Genomic DNA, 14796 nt, shown 5'->3' on the forward strand with positions numbered 1-14796 from the left:
CCGCCCGCAGCGGCCGAGGCGAGGCGCCCCGCCCCGCCCCGCCCCGCGGAGGCGTCGCGGGCGGGCGGGGCGGCAGCGCCGGCCCAGCCGGGGGGCGGGCTGCCGCCGCCGGGGCGCGGGGCGCGGCCGCTCTGGGCAGGCAGCGGAGATGGCGGGCGGGCGGAGCGCGCGGGCTCCAGCGCCCCTCGGGGAAGCCGCCGGCGCGGCGGCGCGGCTCGGAGGAGCGCCGGGGCCCCCTCGGCCGCCGCCGGAGGCCGCCGCCGGGCCCGAGCAGGGGCGGCCCGAGCGGCGCCGCGGGGCCGGGGCCGGGGCGGCTCCCGCCCCCCTCGCGCGCCGGGGGCAGCCTGGCGGGCCCGCTCTGCAGCGCCTGCCGCCCGCCGCGCGCCGCCGCCGCCGCCGCGCGCCGCCGTCCCCGCCGCGGGAGCGGCCCCGTCCACGCGCCCCCAGCGCCTCGTCCTCCGCCGTAAGTGCCGCTGCTGCCGCGGGCCTGCTCGGGGAGGGCTGCCGGGGTCGCGCCGGCCGGGCCGGGCCGGGCCGGGCCGGGCCGGAGGGCGCCCTTGGCAGGGCTGGCCTGCCCCTCCACCGGCGCTTGCCGGCCGCCAAGGCCGCTGCCTCTGGCGGGCCCGGCCGGCCCTGGGCACCAGGAGGGACGCGGGGACCCGCCGGCGGGCTGCCCCAGCCGAGTCCGCCGCCGCGCTCGGGCTCGCCGCGGGAAGCCCCTGCGCGGCGGGGCCGTCCCCCTCCCGCGAAGGAAAGGCCTGCCGGGCTGCTTCGGGCGCAGAGCGGCGGCGGCTCGGCTCAGAAACCCCGGCTCCGAAGCGGCGCGGGGAAATGGGCGCGGGCGGCAGCGCGAGCCTCGAGTAGCCCACTTCGCCGGCGCTCGCTCGCCCGGCCGGGCAGCTCCTCAGCCGCGCGGCTTCCTCCAGCGGCTCGCTGGAGCCCGGCTGGGCCTGCTGCTTTCCCCCTCGGGCGGCCTGACGGCAGCTTCCCCAACAACGCGGCTTTCCGGAAGGGAGGCAACGGCCCCCAGGAGCGGGCCCAGCTTGGCCCCACCAGAGAGCCCCGGGCTCAAGCTCAGCCGAAGGCCCCTGCCCTCGCTGTGGATGGTGCCAAGGGTGCCAGGGGCTTCCCCTTCCAACCGCCAGCCGCTGGCACACCTGGCAAACCAAAGCAGCCCTGCCATTTCCAGCCACAGTCCGGGGAAGGCACAGGTGGGACAGGGATGGAACTGCTGCTGTCCTCTGGAGCTATTTCACGCTCTGACACCAGTTTTCGATGCCCAAATGCTTCATTGGGAGTCAAATTCAAGCAGACTGGTCAGGACGTGAGGGTGCCAGCTTTCCAAACGGATGCCGAATTTCAGGCGCCAAATGCTGCAGTGCCACAGGCAGGGATCTTGGGCCGGTGACACCTCCAAGCGCTTGAAGCTTTGGAAAGGTTTGAACGTCCGTGTAGAGTCCTGACCCCATCTGTAGGAAGAGTCCGTACTTGCTAATGTTCATAAGTTTTATGTTTTACCAAAAAAAAGTTTATACAAGGCCTCTGGAGTTTCTTGTTTTGTTGCAACAAAGCTCTGAAATTAAGGGATAAAAATCTTAGAAAATGTCTATCAGGAGAAGGCACTCTGAGCGTCATCCCATCACATGGCCATTCTGTTATGTCACTTAATAGCCGTAGTCCCTGTTAATAATTTGCTAAGAGCATGTAATACTGTTGGAAGTATAATAACCCTTGCCTACGCAGTGTTACTTCAGCCCTTGTAAGGTGGATAGGTCTCAGCTCCATTTTAGTCTTGGACAAATAAAAGCAAACTTGTTGAAGGCCTCCGGAGTAGTAACAAAGGCTCCTGCTGCCAGGCTCCTGGCTATAACAGCTGCTCAGCTGCATTTCCCTGCAGGCTGTTTGTCTGGAAAGTAATAAAAGAGGATTTCTTTTTCCTGTTTTGCTGGCTGCTGAATTCCGGAAGTCTGCTAAGGAACAGCATTGCTGAACGCAACGTCAAGTACGTTGGGCGGGCGGGCGGTTTGACGCATGAAAGCAGAGTGGCTGGTGAAACATTAACCAGAGTGCCTTAGTCAGTTTGGAGTCCAGATGACCTGCGTTGTGCAGATGGAAATGCAAAAGCAAAGTGGGAATGCGCTCGTGCCTTGCTTGTGGGCTTCCCGGTGGGGCAGCAGGCGGGCCGCTTGGTGAGCAGCATGCTGGACTAGATGGACCCGCTTTGGTCTGGTCCAGCACAGCTCTTCTCATGTTCTTATGGATTCTGAGCATCACCAACTTCTTCTCCATCATAAAAGGAAATTGACAAATACAAATCTCGTCTCAGTCCCACTTTACAAAAGGAGCTGAGCCCACCTCCACACCCTGGTCCACATGACAAGGTGGCCTGTTCTGAGCCACGACGCCAAAGCAGTTGGCACCGAAAGCGCAGGCTGGGGCCTCTGCTGGGCCTGAAGTGGCTGCCGTGCTGCAGGAGGTGCTCTGGGCCAAGAGGACGGGCGAGGGGGGGCTTGGGGGGCTGGCGTTGGCCAGTCCTGCAGAATGGCGTGCTGATGCTGTGCTCTGCCCCTTCCAGCTTGCTTGTCGGATGCCACCCTGGAGGGGCGAGGGGCAACCATGGAGGACTGTGATGGAGGCCACGCTGTGCCCCCACATGCGCCTTTGGCTGATTCCAGCCTGGATCTCACTGCTGTGGCCAAACGGACTTGCCTCTGGGGCAACGCTGTGGCCTGGGCCAGAGCCCTGCGGAGCCGCCCGCTGCCCTGGGGCGCTGACCTGGGCGGTGCACTTGGCCATGCCCGCGGGATTGCCTTCCTCCGAGGAGGAGCTGGACCGGCAAGCAGACCAGCTGGCGCAGGAGGCCAGCCTCGTGAACATCGGACGGATTGGAGAGCTCAAGGGCCACTACCTCTTTGGCTACCGGCCTGCAAGCCACCCCAGGGACCCAGGCCCCCAGGCCATCCAGCGCGCGGCGGAGGCTGTCTTTGCGCAGCACGGCAGCGTGCAGTGGCACGCCGAGCAGAGGCTCCTCAGGCGCTCCAAGCGCAGCCTGCGCTTCAACGACCCCAAGTACCCCCAGCAGTGGCACCTGGTAAGCGCCCCCCGCGACTCTGCCTGGGGAGCGGCTGTGCGGCGGCTGCCCATCCCGCAGGATCCCAGCTGCATACGCTTCCCCTAAGGTGGGGGAGGCAGTCTGGTGCCCTCCAGATGTTTTAGACACAGTGCCCGTGAGCCCCAGTCAGAGTGATGGGGGATTATGGGAGTTGTGGTCTAAAGCCTCCAGAGGGCAGCAGGCTGCCTCCCCCTGTCCTAGAGCAGGGGCGAAAGGAGGCGGACCTCCCGATGCCTTGGGCTTCAGCTCCCCAAAGCCCCTGCCAGCATGGCCGGTGGCCAAGAACCCTGGGCACTGCAGTCCAGCACGCCTGGGGACCGGCGGTTCTCCCGGAGCCAGGCTGTGAGCTCCTTCCGGGGGAGGGGGCAGAAGCAGCCGGGGCCTTTGCCTGCCAGAGGTGCAGCTCGTGGGGGGCCTCGCCACCTGCTCCCACCAGCGGGTGCAGACCCTGAGTGCCTCTGCTGCTCGCACACGGGCGACGTGCATCGAGTGCCTGAGGGGACGGGAGGCAGGCCGCTGTGCCGCCCCTCCCCGTCCATGGGCAGAGCAGGCTCTGCTGCCCCCAGGGCGGGGCTGACCCCCCCCCCCAGCTCACCCGTTGCCTCCTGGCTGTGCCTTCTGAACGCCACCTCTTCCTCCTCTCTGTTGGTCTAGAACAACCGCAAGAGCCCTGGGATGGACATCAACGTGACGGGCGTGTGGGAGAGGAACGTGACAGGCCAGGGCGTGACCGTGGTGGTTGTGGACGATGGCGTGGAGCACACCGTCAAAGACATCCAGCCCAACTACGTGAGTCCGCGGAGGGGCAGCGGCAGGCGGGGCGGGGCGGTGCTCAGGTCTGGGAGGGGCCGCCTGCCTCTTGGCCAGAGGAGCCTGGCGTGAGGCTTCGAGGAGCGGGGGCCTGGTTTGGGGGCTTGGGTGTGTTGCAGTGGGAGTCATGGGGCCCTTTAGACGCAGCCCCCTGGGTCCTGGCCAGCAGTGACCCCTGCGTCTGGGAATGGAGCTGGCCGTTGGGCTGGGGCTTGGCTGGCTCTTTGGAGCCTGAGAAGTGGAGGGCAAGGACCCGGCGTGAGGAGGAGAGTTGATGCTGGGTCTGGCAAGCCCACCCTGACGGAAGTGAGGCAGCTCTGGCAGGGGCTGGCTGGACCTGGCCTGGCCAGCGTCAAGGGTAGGTGTGGTCAGGCCCCCGCCGGGCCCCTGGAACTGCTCCTCCCCCCCCCCCCCACGGCAACCTGCTCTTCCCTGCCTCTGCTCTGGCCCAGCCAGCAGCAGTGGTGAGGAGGGGGGAGCCAGAGCCATGGGTGGCAGTGAGCAGGCAGACTCCCTGAAGGGGGGGCATGGGGGGCCTACCCAGGGCCCTGCAAAACCTGGAGCCGGCCAGAGACTTGGGATGGTGCAGATATGCTGCTTACAACCAGTCAGGGCCTGACGTTGCCTCAGCGGGATGAGAAAGGGCTGCTGTCTCCAGGCCTGCCATGCGAAGCCTCCCTCTGGACGTCACGGTGCTGGGTTTCAGCTCTGCTGCCATCCAGCAGCAGCCAGAGACGGCTTGTTCCGTTGCGTGCTGTGCCATGTTGGCAAAGATTCAGACAACTGCCAGAGAGGCCCTGAAACAGGGAGCAGCTCTTGGCCTGGAAAGCATCCAGGTGCTTTTGCGTGTCTCTCACTTGCAATAGCAAAACTGCAAAGGGGTGAACTGCACCAGGAGGCCAGGATTCGTCCTCCTGTCTGCCAGAGGTGGAGCCGTGGCCTGTGAAACGTCCTCTTCGGAAGATCAAAGCCTGTGACTGAAGGAGCTTGGCTGTGGCTGCCACGGATGGACTCAAGGCTCATTCCAGCCCCGCTCTGACCTGAGCCCACAAGCACGGCTTGCTGCCCAGGCTTGGGACGGGCAAGGGCTGGCTAGCTTGTCCCATTGGCCCTAGGAAAAAGAGCAGTTCGGCATTTATTTATTTACATTATCTATACCCTTCGTTTTGGCTACAGTATGCTGCCCCCCCGGTCCGGCAGCTTATGAACATAGATGAAAAAGAAATGCGAATGTATTCCATGTAATCACAATAAGAGCAGAAAAACCTCCACAGTACAGTTAAAAGCCAGTGCAACACTGCAAGCAATTTAAGGACCTAAGAAGCGCCCTGCGGTTGGGTCAGACCAAGGGTCCGTCTAGTTTAGCATTCTGTTCTCACAGCAGACAAGCAGCTGCCTCTGGGTGCAAAGTGAAGACCACCCAGAGCCCTGGTGGGCTGGGAATGTCTCGGCTGCTCGCCTTAAGGCTTCATGAGAGGCAGCCAAGTGCCATGGTCCCATTTTGTTCCCTGGCTGCAGTGATTCTGCATGTCGGTGTCTGCTGTTCTGGGGTTCTTTTTGCTGAAACCTGGAGAGTTTGGCGTCCCAGCTTCCCTGTGGAAACGGGTTGCCCCAGTGCTGGGTCTGGTCTCTCTTTCAGAGCCCTGAAGGCAGCTATGACTTGAACTCCAACGACCCGGACCCCATGCCCCACCCAGATGAGGAGAACGGCAACCACCACGGGACCCGGTGTGCCGGGGAAATTGCAGCCGTCTCCAACAACAGTTTCTGCGCCGTGGGAGTTGCCTATGGGAGCCGCATTGCAGGTACTCCCGCCCCCTGCACTTATCTTGGGTCCGGGCCTGGCGGCGTCGGGCAGTTTTGCGATGGGGACTGTTCTTCCGGGGTCTTTTCCTTCCAGCCATGTTTTTGCAGTGGATGCATATTTGGCATAGTGGCAAAGAGAGCAAGTGATGAGTGAGGCAGTCCCAGCTATCAGCCTTGTCACGTGCCTCCCTCCACACCCCTGCCACACAGGGAGAATCATCGAGTGGCCATCTTGCAGGGTCACTGCAGAGATGGCTGAGAGGATGTCCGTGAAGCTCCTGAATAGTCAAAAGTGCTGCCATGTTATGAGACTTTTGGTAGGTATTTCGCATTTCCGTGGCACTTTAGACTGTTTGGTGCACTTCAGGTACGTTATCTCAGTAATTCGTACACCAACCCTGTAAAGTAGTTGCTATGCTCACTCCCCATGTTGCAGATGAGGGGGGCGGCCGAGAGGCCTAAGGCGTGCCCCTGCCTGAGCGTGGCAGAGGCAAGACCCGTAGCGCAGTCTCTCACATAGTGCGCCTTGGCTCTAGCTATGGTGGGCAGGGCGGAGGGGGAGATACGCCACCGTTATGAGCTCGGGAGGGGAGGGGAGGGGAGATCACAAAAGCTGCGTCAAAGTGGCAGGCGCCCACAGCTCCTGCGGAAACACCGGCGCCGACTCATCAGGGCCTGTTAGCGATTGCTCCCACATCCTGCCCCTACGTGCGGGCAAGAGGGGAAATCCCCCCCCCCCCGCCTCTGGCATGCCTGGCAAAAAACAACAACAAATGGTCATGCCAGGAGAAAACCAGAGGGAGTTCCCAGGGCTCCAGCCCACAGAGCAATTCCCTCACCTCTCCGCCAAGGCAGCAGACAGACCCCAAACACCGCATGAGGCATTTGTCTCCCCCCACCCCTGCGCTCGCCTTTATCCCGCACCCTTGCCAGCAGCTCCTGGCCCTGCAGAACTCACATTTCACTTGCTGGAGGTCCCACGTTTGAAAGCAGGGTACAGCCCCATACTAGGCAAAGGAGAGGGGGGCCCCAAAAGCCATCCGGGTGGAGCACCGCAGGGCCTGTGGCCTGCCTCCTGCAAAGGCCAACCGGCCCTTTTGGCCTGCCCCCCCATGCCCCCCCTTTATCTGGCAGTCTCCTGCCGTGGCCACATGAGGCTCCGCCTAGGACCAAGCATGGGGCACACCTGTCAGCAAGGCAGCATACAGGCAGAAAGCTGAGCACAGCTTCAGCTGTCCAAGAGGAGGGCAGCTCAGAGCAGGCAGGCAGAGGTCAAGGTCATAGCGCTGCTGGAGCAGCACAGGGGATTGGTCAAGAAGCAAGGGGTCCGGGCGCTAGAGTTGATACTCTGGAGCCGCGGGGGGCCACTCAGGGCTCAGCTGTATCACATCGGAGGCTTGTGTTAGAAGCCATCCTTGTGAGGAGTCCTCTGCTCACGAGGAGTCCTCTTCACAAGTGGACAGTCCTTTGCCTGGCCACCATCCTAACCTAAAGCTTAAGACACTGTCATTCTCAGGGTGGCTCAGCATCCCGCTCTGCCTCCTGAGGATGCAGATCTGAAGGCACCACCCTGGAGGACCCAGGACCATCTGGGTAGTGCCAGGGCTCTCTGAGGTGGCCTGTTCCCTGTGGGCATCTGGCTCTGAAGGCTCAAGCCCTTCCTCTGATAGGGGGATCCCCCAGGGGCATCACGACAGGCAGGCTGGCCCAGCTGGGGAGACTCCCACCGTGGCTTATTGTGTCCCCTTCCCCCCAACTGACTGCCTTGCCCACCCTGGTGGCGGCACCGCACTCATGCCCCCAGAACACCAGCACAACCCAGAGTGAGCAGGGCGAGGAGAGGAAGGGCCAGCCCCTGTCCCCAGGACACCCCCTGCCAGCCCTTCCGCCCCACCCGGAGGCCCGGCCAGTCTGCGGGGCGAAGGGACACCTCGCTGCCCCTCCCTAGCCACAGCGGCCAGCACGTGATGTGGGCAGAGCCCTGGCCATCATTGCACCGCCTGGGACAGAGGCGCTCTGGACGGGAAGGGCCCACGGGCAGGCGGGCTCTTGGGCAGTGGCTGGGGGTCGTGTCTCCTGGGCCTCCGTGCCAGGAGCTGACGCCTTCCTGGCTGTGGCATCGCTGCCTGCTGCGGAGCCTGCCGGGAGCTCATGGGAGGCAGCACGCCCAGTCACTTCCGCGGGGCGGGAGCCTCCCTCCTGGTCTGCCTGGAAATGGGGTGGGACGGATCCTGCACCTGGGGGAGAGCAAGGGCAGATGCGGGGAGAAGGCAGTGAGCGACGGCAGCAGAGCCCCTGAACTGGGCGCGCAGGGGATGTGTGTGCGTGCGGGGGGGGCTCCAGCGCTCAGGTCGGGCTGGGACTCCGCCGGAACGCTGCGCACAGCGCCACACCTCGTTCTGCTCCATGGGCCCGGGTGGTGATCCTGCAGCGCCTCAGGCCGGGTCTCCAAACTGGTTGGGCCTGTGGGCACATCGGCATTTTGACCCAGGGCCCCACGCCTTAACCACTGCAGGGGGCCAATCACACAAATGTGGGGAGCACCCCTCTGAACTGAGTTTGTGTGTATGTGTGTGTGTGTGTGTGAATGTGCACCTGTGTGGCGCTACTCACGCTGGCTCCTCTCCCCCCTCATTTAAATTAATGGGGCGATTCGTCCCTTGGCTTTCATAGGGAGGGAAAAACCCCTTGCTGAAAATCAGCTGGGGCGGGGGAGGTCACCCTCTTCCAAGAGCCCTGTTGCCCCAAGGGTCCTTGGGGTGCGGTGGACTTGGCCCCCCTCCAGCCGTTTTTCAACAGGGGGGCTCCCCCCTCCCCATGCAAGTGAATGAAGGATTTGCTCCATTCACTTGCAGAGGGAGAACATAGCTTGGTGAACAGCTGAGCCTGGCCTTGCGAGTGGGCAGCACATTGGAGACCCTTGGCATGAGTGTTCCTGAGTGTGTGGCCAGGAGTGGCAATGGTTAGAGCGGAGTGCCTGGCCTTCACCCAGATAGCCCACCTGCATGGGGGTGGGGCGAGTGTTTTCCCTGTGCGTGGCGCACTGCTCCCTGTTGTTGGGGGGAGTTAGAGGAACATAGTTCAGACAACGCACAGTTTTCGCATAAAGGGTGGGGAGACATGGGAGACAGTCGCAGCACTGACGTTTTGCAGCATGGTTGCTCCCTTCCTTTGCTTACCTGTGCGGGATGCCCTGTCCTGGTGGTACCCCCAGCTGCTGGAATGGAGTGAGGGGGTCAGTTGGGTGTTTGTGTCTGGATCCCAAGGTGAGGATCCTGTGATGCTTCCAGGAAGGGAAGCGTTGCAGTGTGCTCAAGTTCCCAGGTGTCTTGCGAGGCTGTTTCGTGCAGAAGCGCCCTTTCTGTGCAGTTTCCAGAGTTCCGCCTTGCTGTGCACCCTCGGAGCTCACACAGGCCCAGGGGGATATTGCCACAGGCCCTGCCACTTTTTCGATTGATGGATTTCATGCACGCCCCGGCTGCCTACCAAAAAAGGCACTCGGGATGGCTGTGCTGTGAGTTATAGCCCCCTTGTGTGGGGTTCACGTGCTGGTGTGCTGTGACTGGGCGCTGAGTTGCACCATAGCCTGTGCTCTAGTTCAGCCATTGGCGATTCTGGCTGCCAATTCAGGGAGTTGCATCTGGACAGCGCTAGGCTGGGGACGGGAAGCCCAGGAGAGCGTCTGTGGGTGCAGCATGGTAGGCTGCCGCTCCCCCCTTTTCACAGCAGGAGGCGCCTTTGCCCGAGAATGCGCCCTGCTGCTCCTCCAGGAGGAGCGCCGGCTCGGGATCCCTTTCTCGCTGCGGAAGAGCGAAGCCATGCCAGACACTGCGGCTCGCTCTGGGACACAGATCTTTGGCCCATGCTCCCTTGCTCTGTATTGCTTCTAAGCTGTGTGTGCGCTTTGGGGGTGAGGAGAGAGTTTTGTCCTGTTTTGCACAAGGAACTGCACGAGCCGATTTCCAGATGCTTTCAGAGCAGGCTCTGCAGAGCCCGGGCTGCCTGGACCGTCTGCCTGGCGCCTCTGGGGACAGCCTGGGGGAGTAGCGAGGGGCGCACTTGCAGCACGGCCAGCCAGCGAGGGAGGGCGGCCCCGCGCTCTTTTGCCTGTTCTGCTGTGAGCTAGGGCAGCAAAGGCGTCCCTGCCGCTCCCTTCCGGGGCCGTGTTTGCTCACTGCCCGTCTCACTTTCCTGTGTAAATTGGTTTTGTTAACAGCTTGTTGGTTCATTGATAATGTAGCTCCCAGTCAAGGGTTTTTGCTTGCTTTCACAAACTCTTCCTGAGGGAGGCTTGGAGTTAAAAAAATAAATCTAGCTGTTCAGGGGCAGATATTCAGTGTGTGGCAATCTTAAATTGATGTATTGCATGGAGTGGCTGATGGCCTCCCCCCCCCCCCCGTGCGTTTTTTGCTTGCTTCAGATAGGAGTTGGGTCTTGGGTGGGGCTGGGGGGCACTGCACAGATCCCCACTGTGGAAATAGAACTGTTTGCGGGAATGTTGAGCAGGGCAAGTCCTAGCGCTTACTAGCTACTCACCTTCCCTCTGCCATTCTTGACTCCTTCCACTTTTTGGAGTAATGCACACACAGTTCCAAATCAGTGACTCCGTTCTGCAGATTGGAATCGGCTCCCCCAGCCCCCTTTGCCTGGTAAGCAGGTGTCCCGCATCCATTACTTCCACCAGCCCACTTTCACTCCAAAATTATCGTTGTTAGTTATTCAAAGGTACAAAGTGCTCTACGGTTTGTCCTTTTCCTTTCTTTCTTGTTGGTTCTTGTAATAACGCTGCGAGGCAGGCCACCTTGGCCGTAGCAGTGAGACTAGGGCTGAGGTGAGACTGGAGTGCTGGTTGCCCGGTCTTTGCAGGCTGGACTAAGTAAAGCAGAACTGTGCATGGCTCCGCAGGGATCCGCGTGCTGGACGGGCCGCTCACTGACAGCATGGAGGCCGTTGCTTTCAACAAGCACTATCAGATCAACGACATCTACAGCTGCAGGTCAGTGTGGTCGAACAGCACACAAATGATGACACTGCGAGGGGAGTAGGGAGGGGCCATAGTGCGAGTGGCAGAGCCCCTACGTTGCCTGCAGAAGGTCTGATCTCCAGGGGGAGCGAGGAAAGAGCGCCACTGCTGCCAGCATCAGCAAGACCGGGCGAGACGGACCACGGTGCGTGGGTGGGGCGGGGGTCTGGCTCCGCGGAAGGCGGCTTCCTCTGTTCCTGCAGGTGGTCCCAGTCCGTATTCTTGCCTTCAGCTTGCTCTCCGGCACCTTTGGCTGCACCCTCCAGCCTGCCCGGAGCCTTCAGCCCATGGCTGCTCCCTGTGTTCCTCCCAGGGGGTGAGCAGGGCCCCTCTGGAGGCAAAGTTAGTGCCAGAGGGTCTGGACCCAGAAGCGAGTGCAGGAGGCCGGCTTCCCGGTGGCTTCCAAGCGTCACTGGAGACCTGGCTCGCCCCAGACGCCAAAGCCCCCTCCTCCCTCGCCTCCCACAGAAGCACGAAGTGCTGCTTCTCGGTGTGTCTCTTCCCAGCTGGGGTCCGGATGACGATGGCAAGACTGTGGATGGGCCTCACCAGCTCGGAAAGGTATGGGGGGGGGGGGGCTCAGCTGTCTCCTTCAGCCCTTGCAGGGCTGGGAGGGGCTTCTGCACTGCACCTCATGGCGTGTGGCTTGTGGGGGGGGGCATAATGGGAGCACAGCTGCGGCAGGTGGTCTGCCGGGGGGCGCAAGTGCTGTGGGAGCTGAAGAGCGGGGCTTCCATGCTCTCTGGCCCTTTCCCACCAGCATCCCAGGCAGGCTCAGCCGGTCGAGGGGGCTCTGCTCTGTGGGCTTCGGGACGCCCCACCACAGCACTGTGGCCTTCCCTGGGAGCGGCTCTGCGCCGGGCCTCCTCCTGGTAGGGCAGGGCAGGGCAGGTGGGTGGCCAGCCTCTCCCCGGGCCAGCCCTGCCACAGGCCGTCACCTGTCTGCTCTCCTCCACAGGCAGCCCTGCAGCATGGGGTGATGGCTGGCCGCCGGGGCTTTGGCAGCATTTTTGTGGTGGCCAGTGGCAATGGAGGGCACCACAGTGACAACTGCAACTACGACGGCTACGCCAACTCCATCTACACAGTCACTATCGGTAATGGCCTTGGCGGGGGTGGGAGGGAGCAGCTGCCACCGGTCTGTGCAGAGGCGTGGTGCAATCTCAGGGCCACAAGCCGCCCTCCAGGGCTCGCATTCCTGCTCCAGCAAAGAAGGCCGAGCCAGGCACAGCCAGGCTCCTGGAGACGGGGGCACCTTTGGCAGCCACCCAGAAGAAGGGAGTTCCCTCGCCTCACCGCCCAGGGTTGTTGGCCTGGACTGTTCTGTGGCTGGGCCTTCCTGGCGCTGCCACCATCCTGCTGCATCGGAAGCCGCTGACGCGCAGGAGGGGGCCCGCCTGGGCATCTCTTCTTCCCGGGGCCCAGCACGCTTTGGGGCTCTCGTGCTCAGCCACGGGAGATGAATAGATGCGCAAGAGATGGACTCTGGCTGTTGGTTTCTGGAAGCTGTGCATGAGGTGGAAGATCAGTCAACCCATAAGAGGAAAGTGAGCCATTTCATGGCTTTGTTCTAAGCTGCTGGCCATGGAGAACACCTGCCTGTTGTCTTCCTCCCACCCCACCTGCCCGGCTTGTGGCCAGGGCCATGCTTGTCATTTCCATCGAAAGCAATGCCATGGGATGATTGGATTCCTCTCTGGGGGCCACATGCTGCTCTGCACAGCAGGTCCCTGTTCCTCATGGCCATCGTGCTGGCTTCTGCGTGTGGCAGGGCTGGGACCTCCGAGGAGAGGGGGGTGCAGGCAGGCCCCCGGCAGGCTCTCTTCCCCTCATCAGCACCGGCTCTTCCGCAACCCAAAGGAGGGATTGTTGGAAGGCACCTGGCAAGGCGGGGGAGGAGAAAAGTGGCTTTGCTTTGGCAGTGGGCTGCAGGAGGGCAAAATCCCTTGGGAGAGGGGATGGGGCAACAGCACCTCTTGGCCAAAGTTGCCAGGGAGACAGGTGCTCCTCCCTGGAGCGCCTGGAAGCTTCCAGCTGGAGCCCTGCTGAGCGCCCAGGGCCGTCACACAGAACCAAGGTTCCTCATCTGTCCGTCAAATTGACAACATGGAGGCAATATGACATGGGAAGACTGAAACGGGATGTGATAGAACAGAAATAAATGTCATTATTCCTCCTGTGCTCATTCTGATTCCTTTGCGGCTGGAATCGGGATCAGTAAGTAGAGCATTTGGACGTATTTTTAACAGCTGTTTCAGCTGTCCCAGTGCAAGCCAGCAAGATGCAAAAAGGGCAGTGGCCAGTCCTAGGCAGTGACGCCGGCAGGCGTGGAGCCCTGGACCTTGGAAGGCAGGAGTGGAGCGGGACCTCGGTTCCGGCGGCACTTGCTGGGGCGGGCGAAGGGTGCTGAAGCGTGCTGCGCCTTTGGCGTTCAGGGGCCGCTGGAGAGGGGCCCCAGCAGGAGGGGCGAAGCTGTCTCCTAGCAGGGGGCCCCCTCGGCTCACGGAGAGAAGAGTCCAAATGAGCGGCCCAGTCCTGCCTGAGGCTGGAGGGCGGCCAGGGTGGGTGCAGGCAAGTGGGCCAGCGAGGGGGTCCAGGCTTGTCAGGATCTGCCAGCCGGGTCAGGCCAGACCAACGGGGCGCATCCTGTGGCTGGGAATCTCTGCTCTTCTGGCAAGAGAGCTGCTGCTTGCCAGCGCCAGTTGTGTTGGGGATGAGACCCCCCGACCTGGGTCGCAAAGGGATGGGCGATGCGGGGGGCATGTGCCCGAGATCCTGAGCAGTCGTGGGTCATGCCCAGCCCCTCCCTGTAGCCCCAGAGCCCTTTGTCTCCTGCTTCCCTCCAGGTGCAGTGGACGAGATGGGCTACATGCCGTTCTACGCCGAGGAGTGTGCCTCCATGCTGGCTGTGACCTTCAGCGGCGGTGACAGGCTGATGAGGAGCATTGTGAGTAGGCAGCAATCCTGCACTCGGTCGGGCCATGCTGACTCCAAGGGAGGGGCAGTCAAGCGCTCCAGGGGGGCTCAGTATCGCTTTGGTCTCTGACCCATCCGTCAAGGGTCTCCCCTTCTGCCACCCTTCCCGGCGGGGCAAGGGGGTTGCCTCCTTTAGGGTTCGTGGAGAGTCATCTTCCGGTTCTTGGAGAAGCCTCCCAGAGCACCAGGCAAAGCCAAATCCTCTGTTCCTGGCAGAAGGGGCAAGCGGGAGGACACTCCTCCTTGCTTCTGTTCTTCCTCTTCCCATCTGTCAGCATTCCAGCACCACGCTCTCCTGGGGAAGGAGGTGCTTGCTGTGCAACGTGCTGGTGGGGAAGGACCCTCCCCTGGCCTTGCTGGTGTCAAATGGGCCTGTTCCATGCCGTGCAGAGTGGAGTTCCCCAGAGCCGCCCGGACCCTCCATTTCCTGTGGTGTCCCTCCAGCGTGTGGCCGCTCTTGGGGATAACATAGAAATAAATGGTTGTTCAGCTATTAAATAAGGATGGCAAAACGATAACAGATGACAAAGAAAAGGCAGAGGTGCACAATTCCTACTTTGGCTCAGTCTTCTCCCAAAAGAGGGTCCATGACCCCCCCCCCCCCCAGCAAAGGCGAACGACAGGCTGAAGGGGCAGGATTGCAGCTTGAGATCGATGGGCATAGGGTCAAGGAATTTCTCTGAATGAGTTCAGATCTCCAGGGCCAGATGAACTGCATCCTGGAGTAATAAAGGAACTGGCAAAAGAACTCTCAGAACCGCTGTCTATTCTCTTTGAGCAATCATGGAGGACGGGTGAAGTGCCAGATGACTGGAGGAGGGCTAATGTTGTCCCTATCTTCACAAAGGGCAAAAAGGAGGAACCTGGGAACTACAGACCAGTCAGTCTGACATCAATCCCTGGGAAAATTCTGGAGCAGGTGATAAAGCAATCCATCTCGAAGCACCTTGAAAACAATGCAGTGATGACTCGAAGCCAATGGATTTGTCAAGAACAAGTCCTGCCAGACAAATCTGATCTCATTTTTTGATCAAGTCACCTCCCTTGTGGACCGTGGGAATGCTGTAGA

At 61.7% G+C, this 14796-nt stretch overlaps 1 protein-coding gene across 8 annotated transcripts in view; it reads left to right on the forward strand.

Annotated features, from left to right (window-relative positions):
- Positions 1-35: 35 nt before the first annotated feature.
- The window catches only part of PCSK7 (proprotein convertase subtilisin/kexin type 7), a 32234-nt gene continuing 17473 nt past the window's right edge, over positions 36-14796 (forward strand). For 4 of the 8 annotated variants that reach the window (XR_014792848.1, XR_014792849.1, XM_084860559.1 and 1 more), the window contains exons 1-8: positions 60-463; positions 2576-3091; positions 3767-3901; positions 5562-5727; positions 10634-10724; positions 11258-11312; positions 11710-11848; positions 13598-13698. Coding sequence is in view for 6 of the 8 variants with exons in the window: in XM_084860559.1 (XP_084716685.1) it covers positions 149-463; positions 2576-3091; positions 3767-3901; positions 5562-5727; positions 10634-10724; positions 11258-11312; positions 11710-11848; positions 13598-13698 (1518 nt within the window). In the remaining 2 variants the exon portion in view is untranslated. Of the gene's footprint in view, positions 464-1135; positions 1212-1966; positions 2003-2400; positions 2477-2575; positions 3092-3766; positions 3902-5561; positions 5728-10633; positions 10725-11257; positions 11313-11709; positions 11849-13597; positions 13699-14796 lie in introns of those variants that run through there. The other 4 variants (XM_084860560.1, XM_084860562.1, XM_084860564.1 and 1 more) reach the window with 4 other exon arrangements.

The sequence above is a fragment of the Heloderma suspectum genome, chromosome 6, assembly GCF_057233095.1.
Source record: "Heloderma suspectum isolate Gila_16-S chromosome 6, 16-S_ref, whole genome shotgun sequence".
Taxonomy (NCBI): Eukaryota; Metazoa; Chordata; class Lepidosauria; order Squamata; family Helodermatidae; genus Heloderma; species Heloderma suspectum.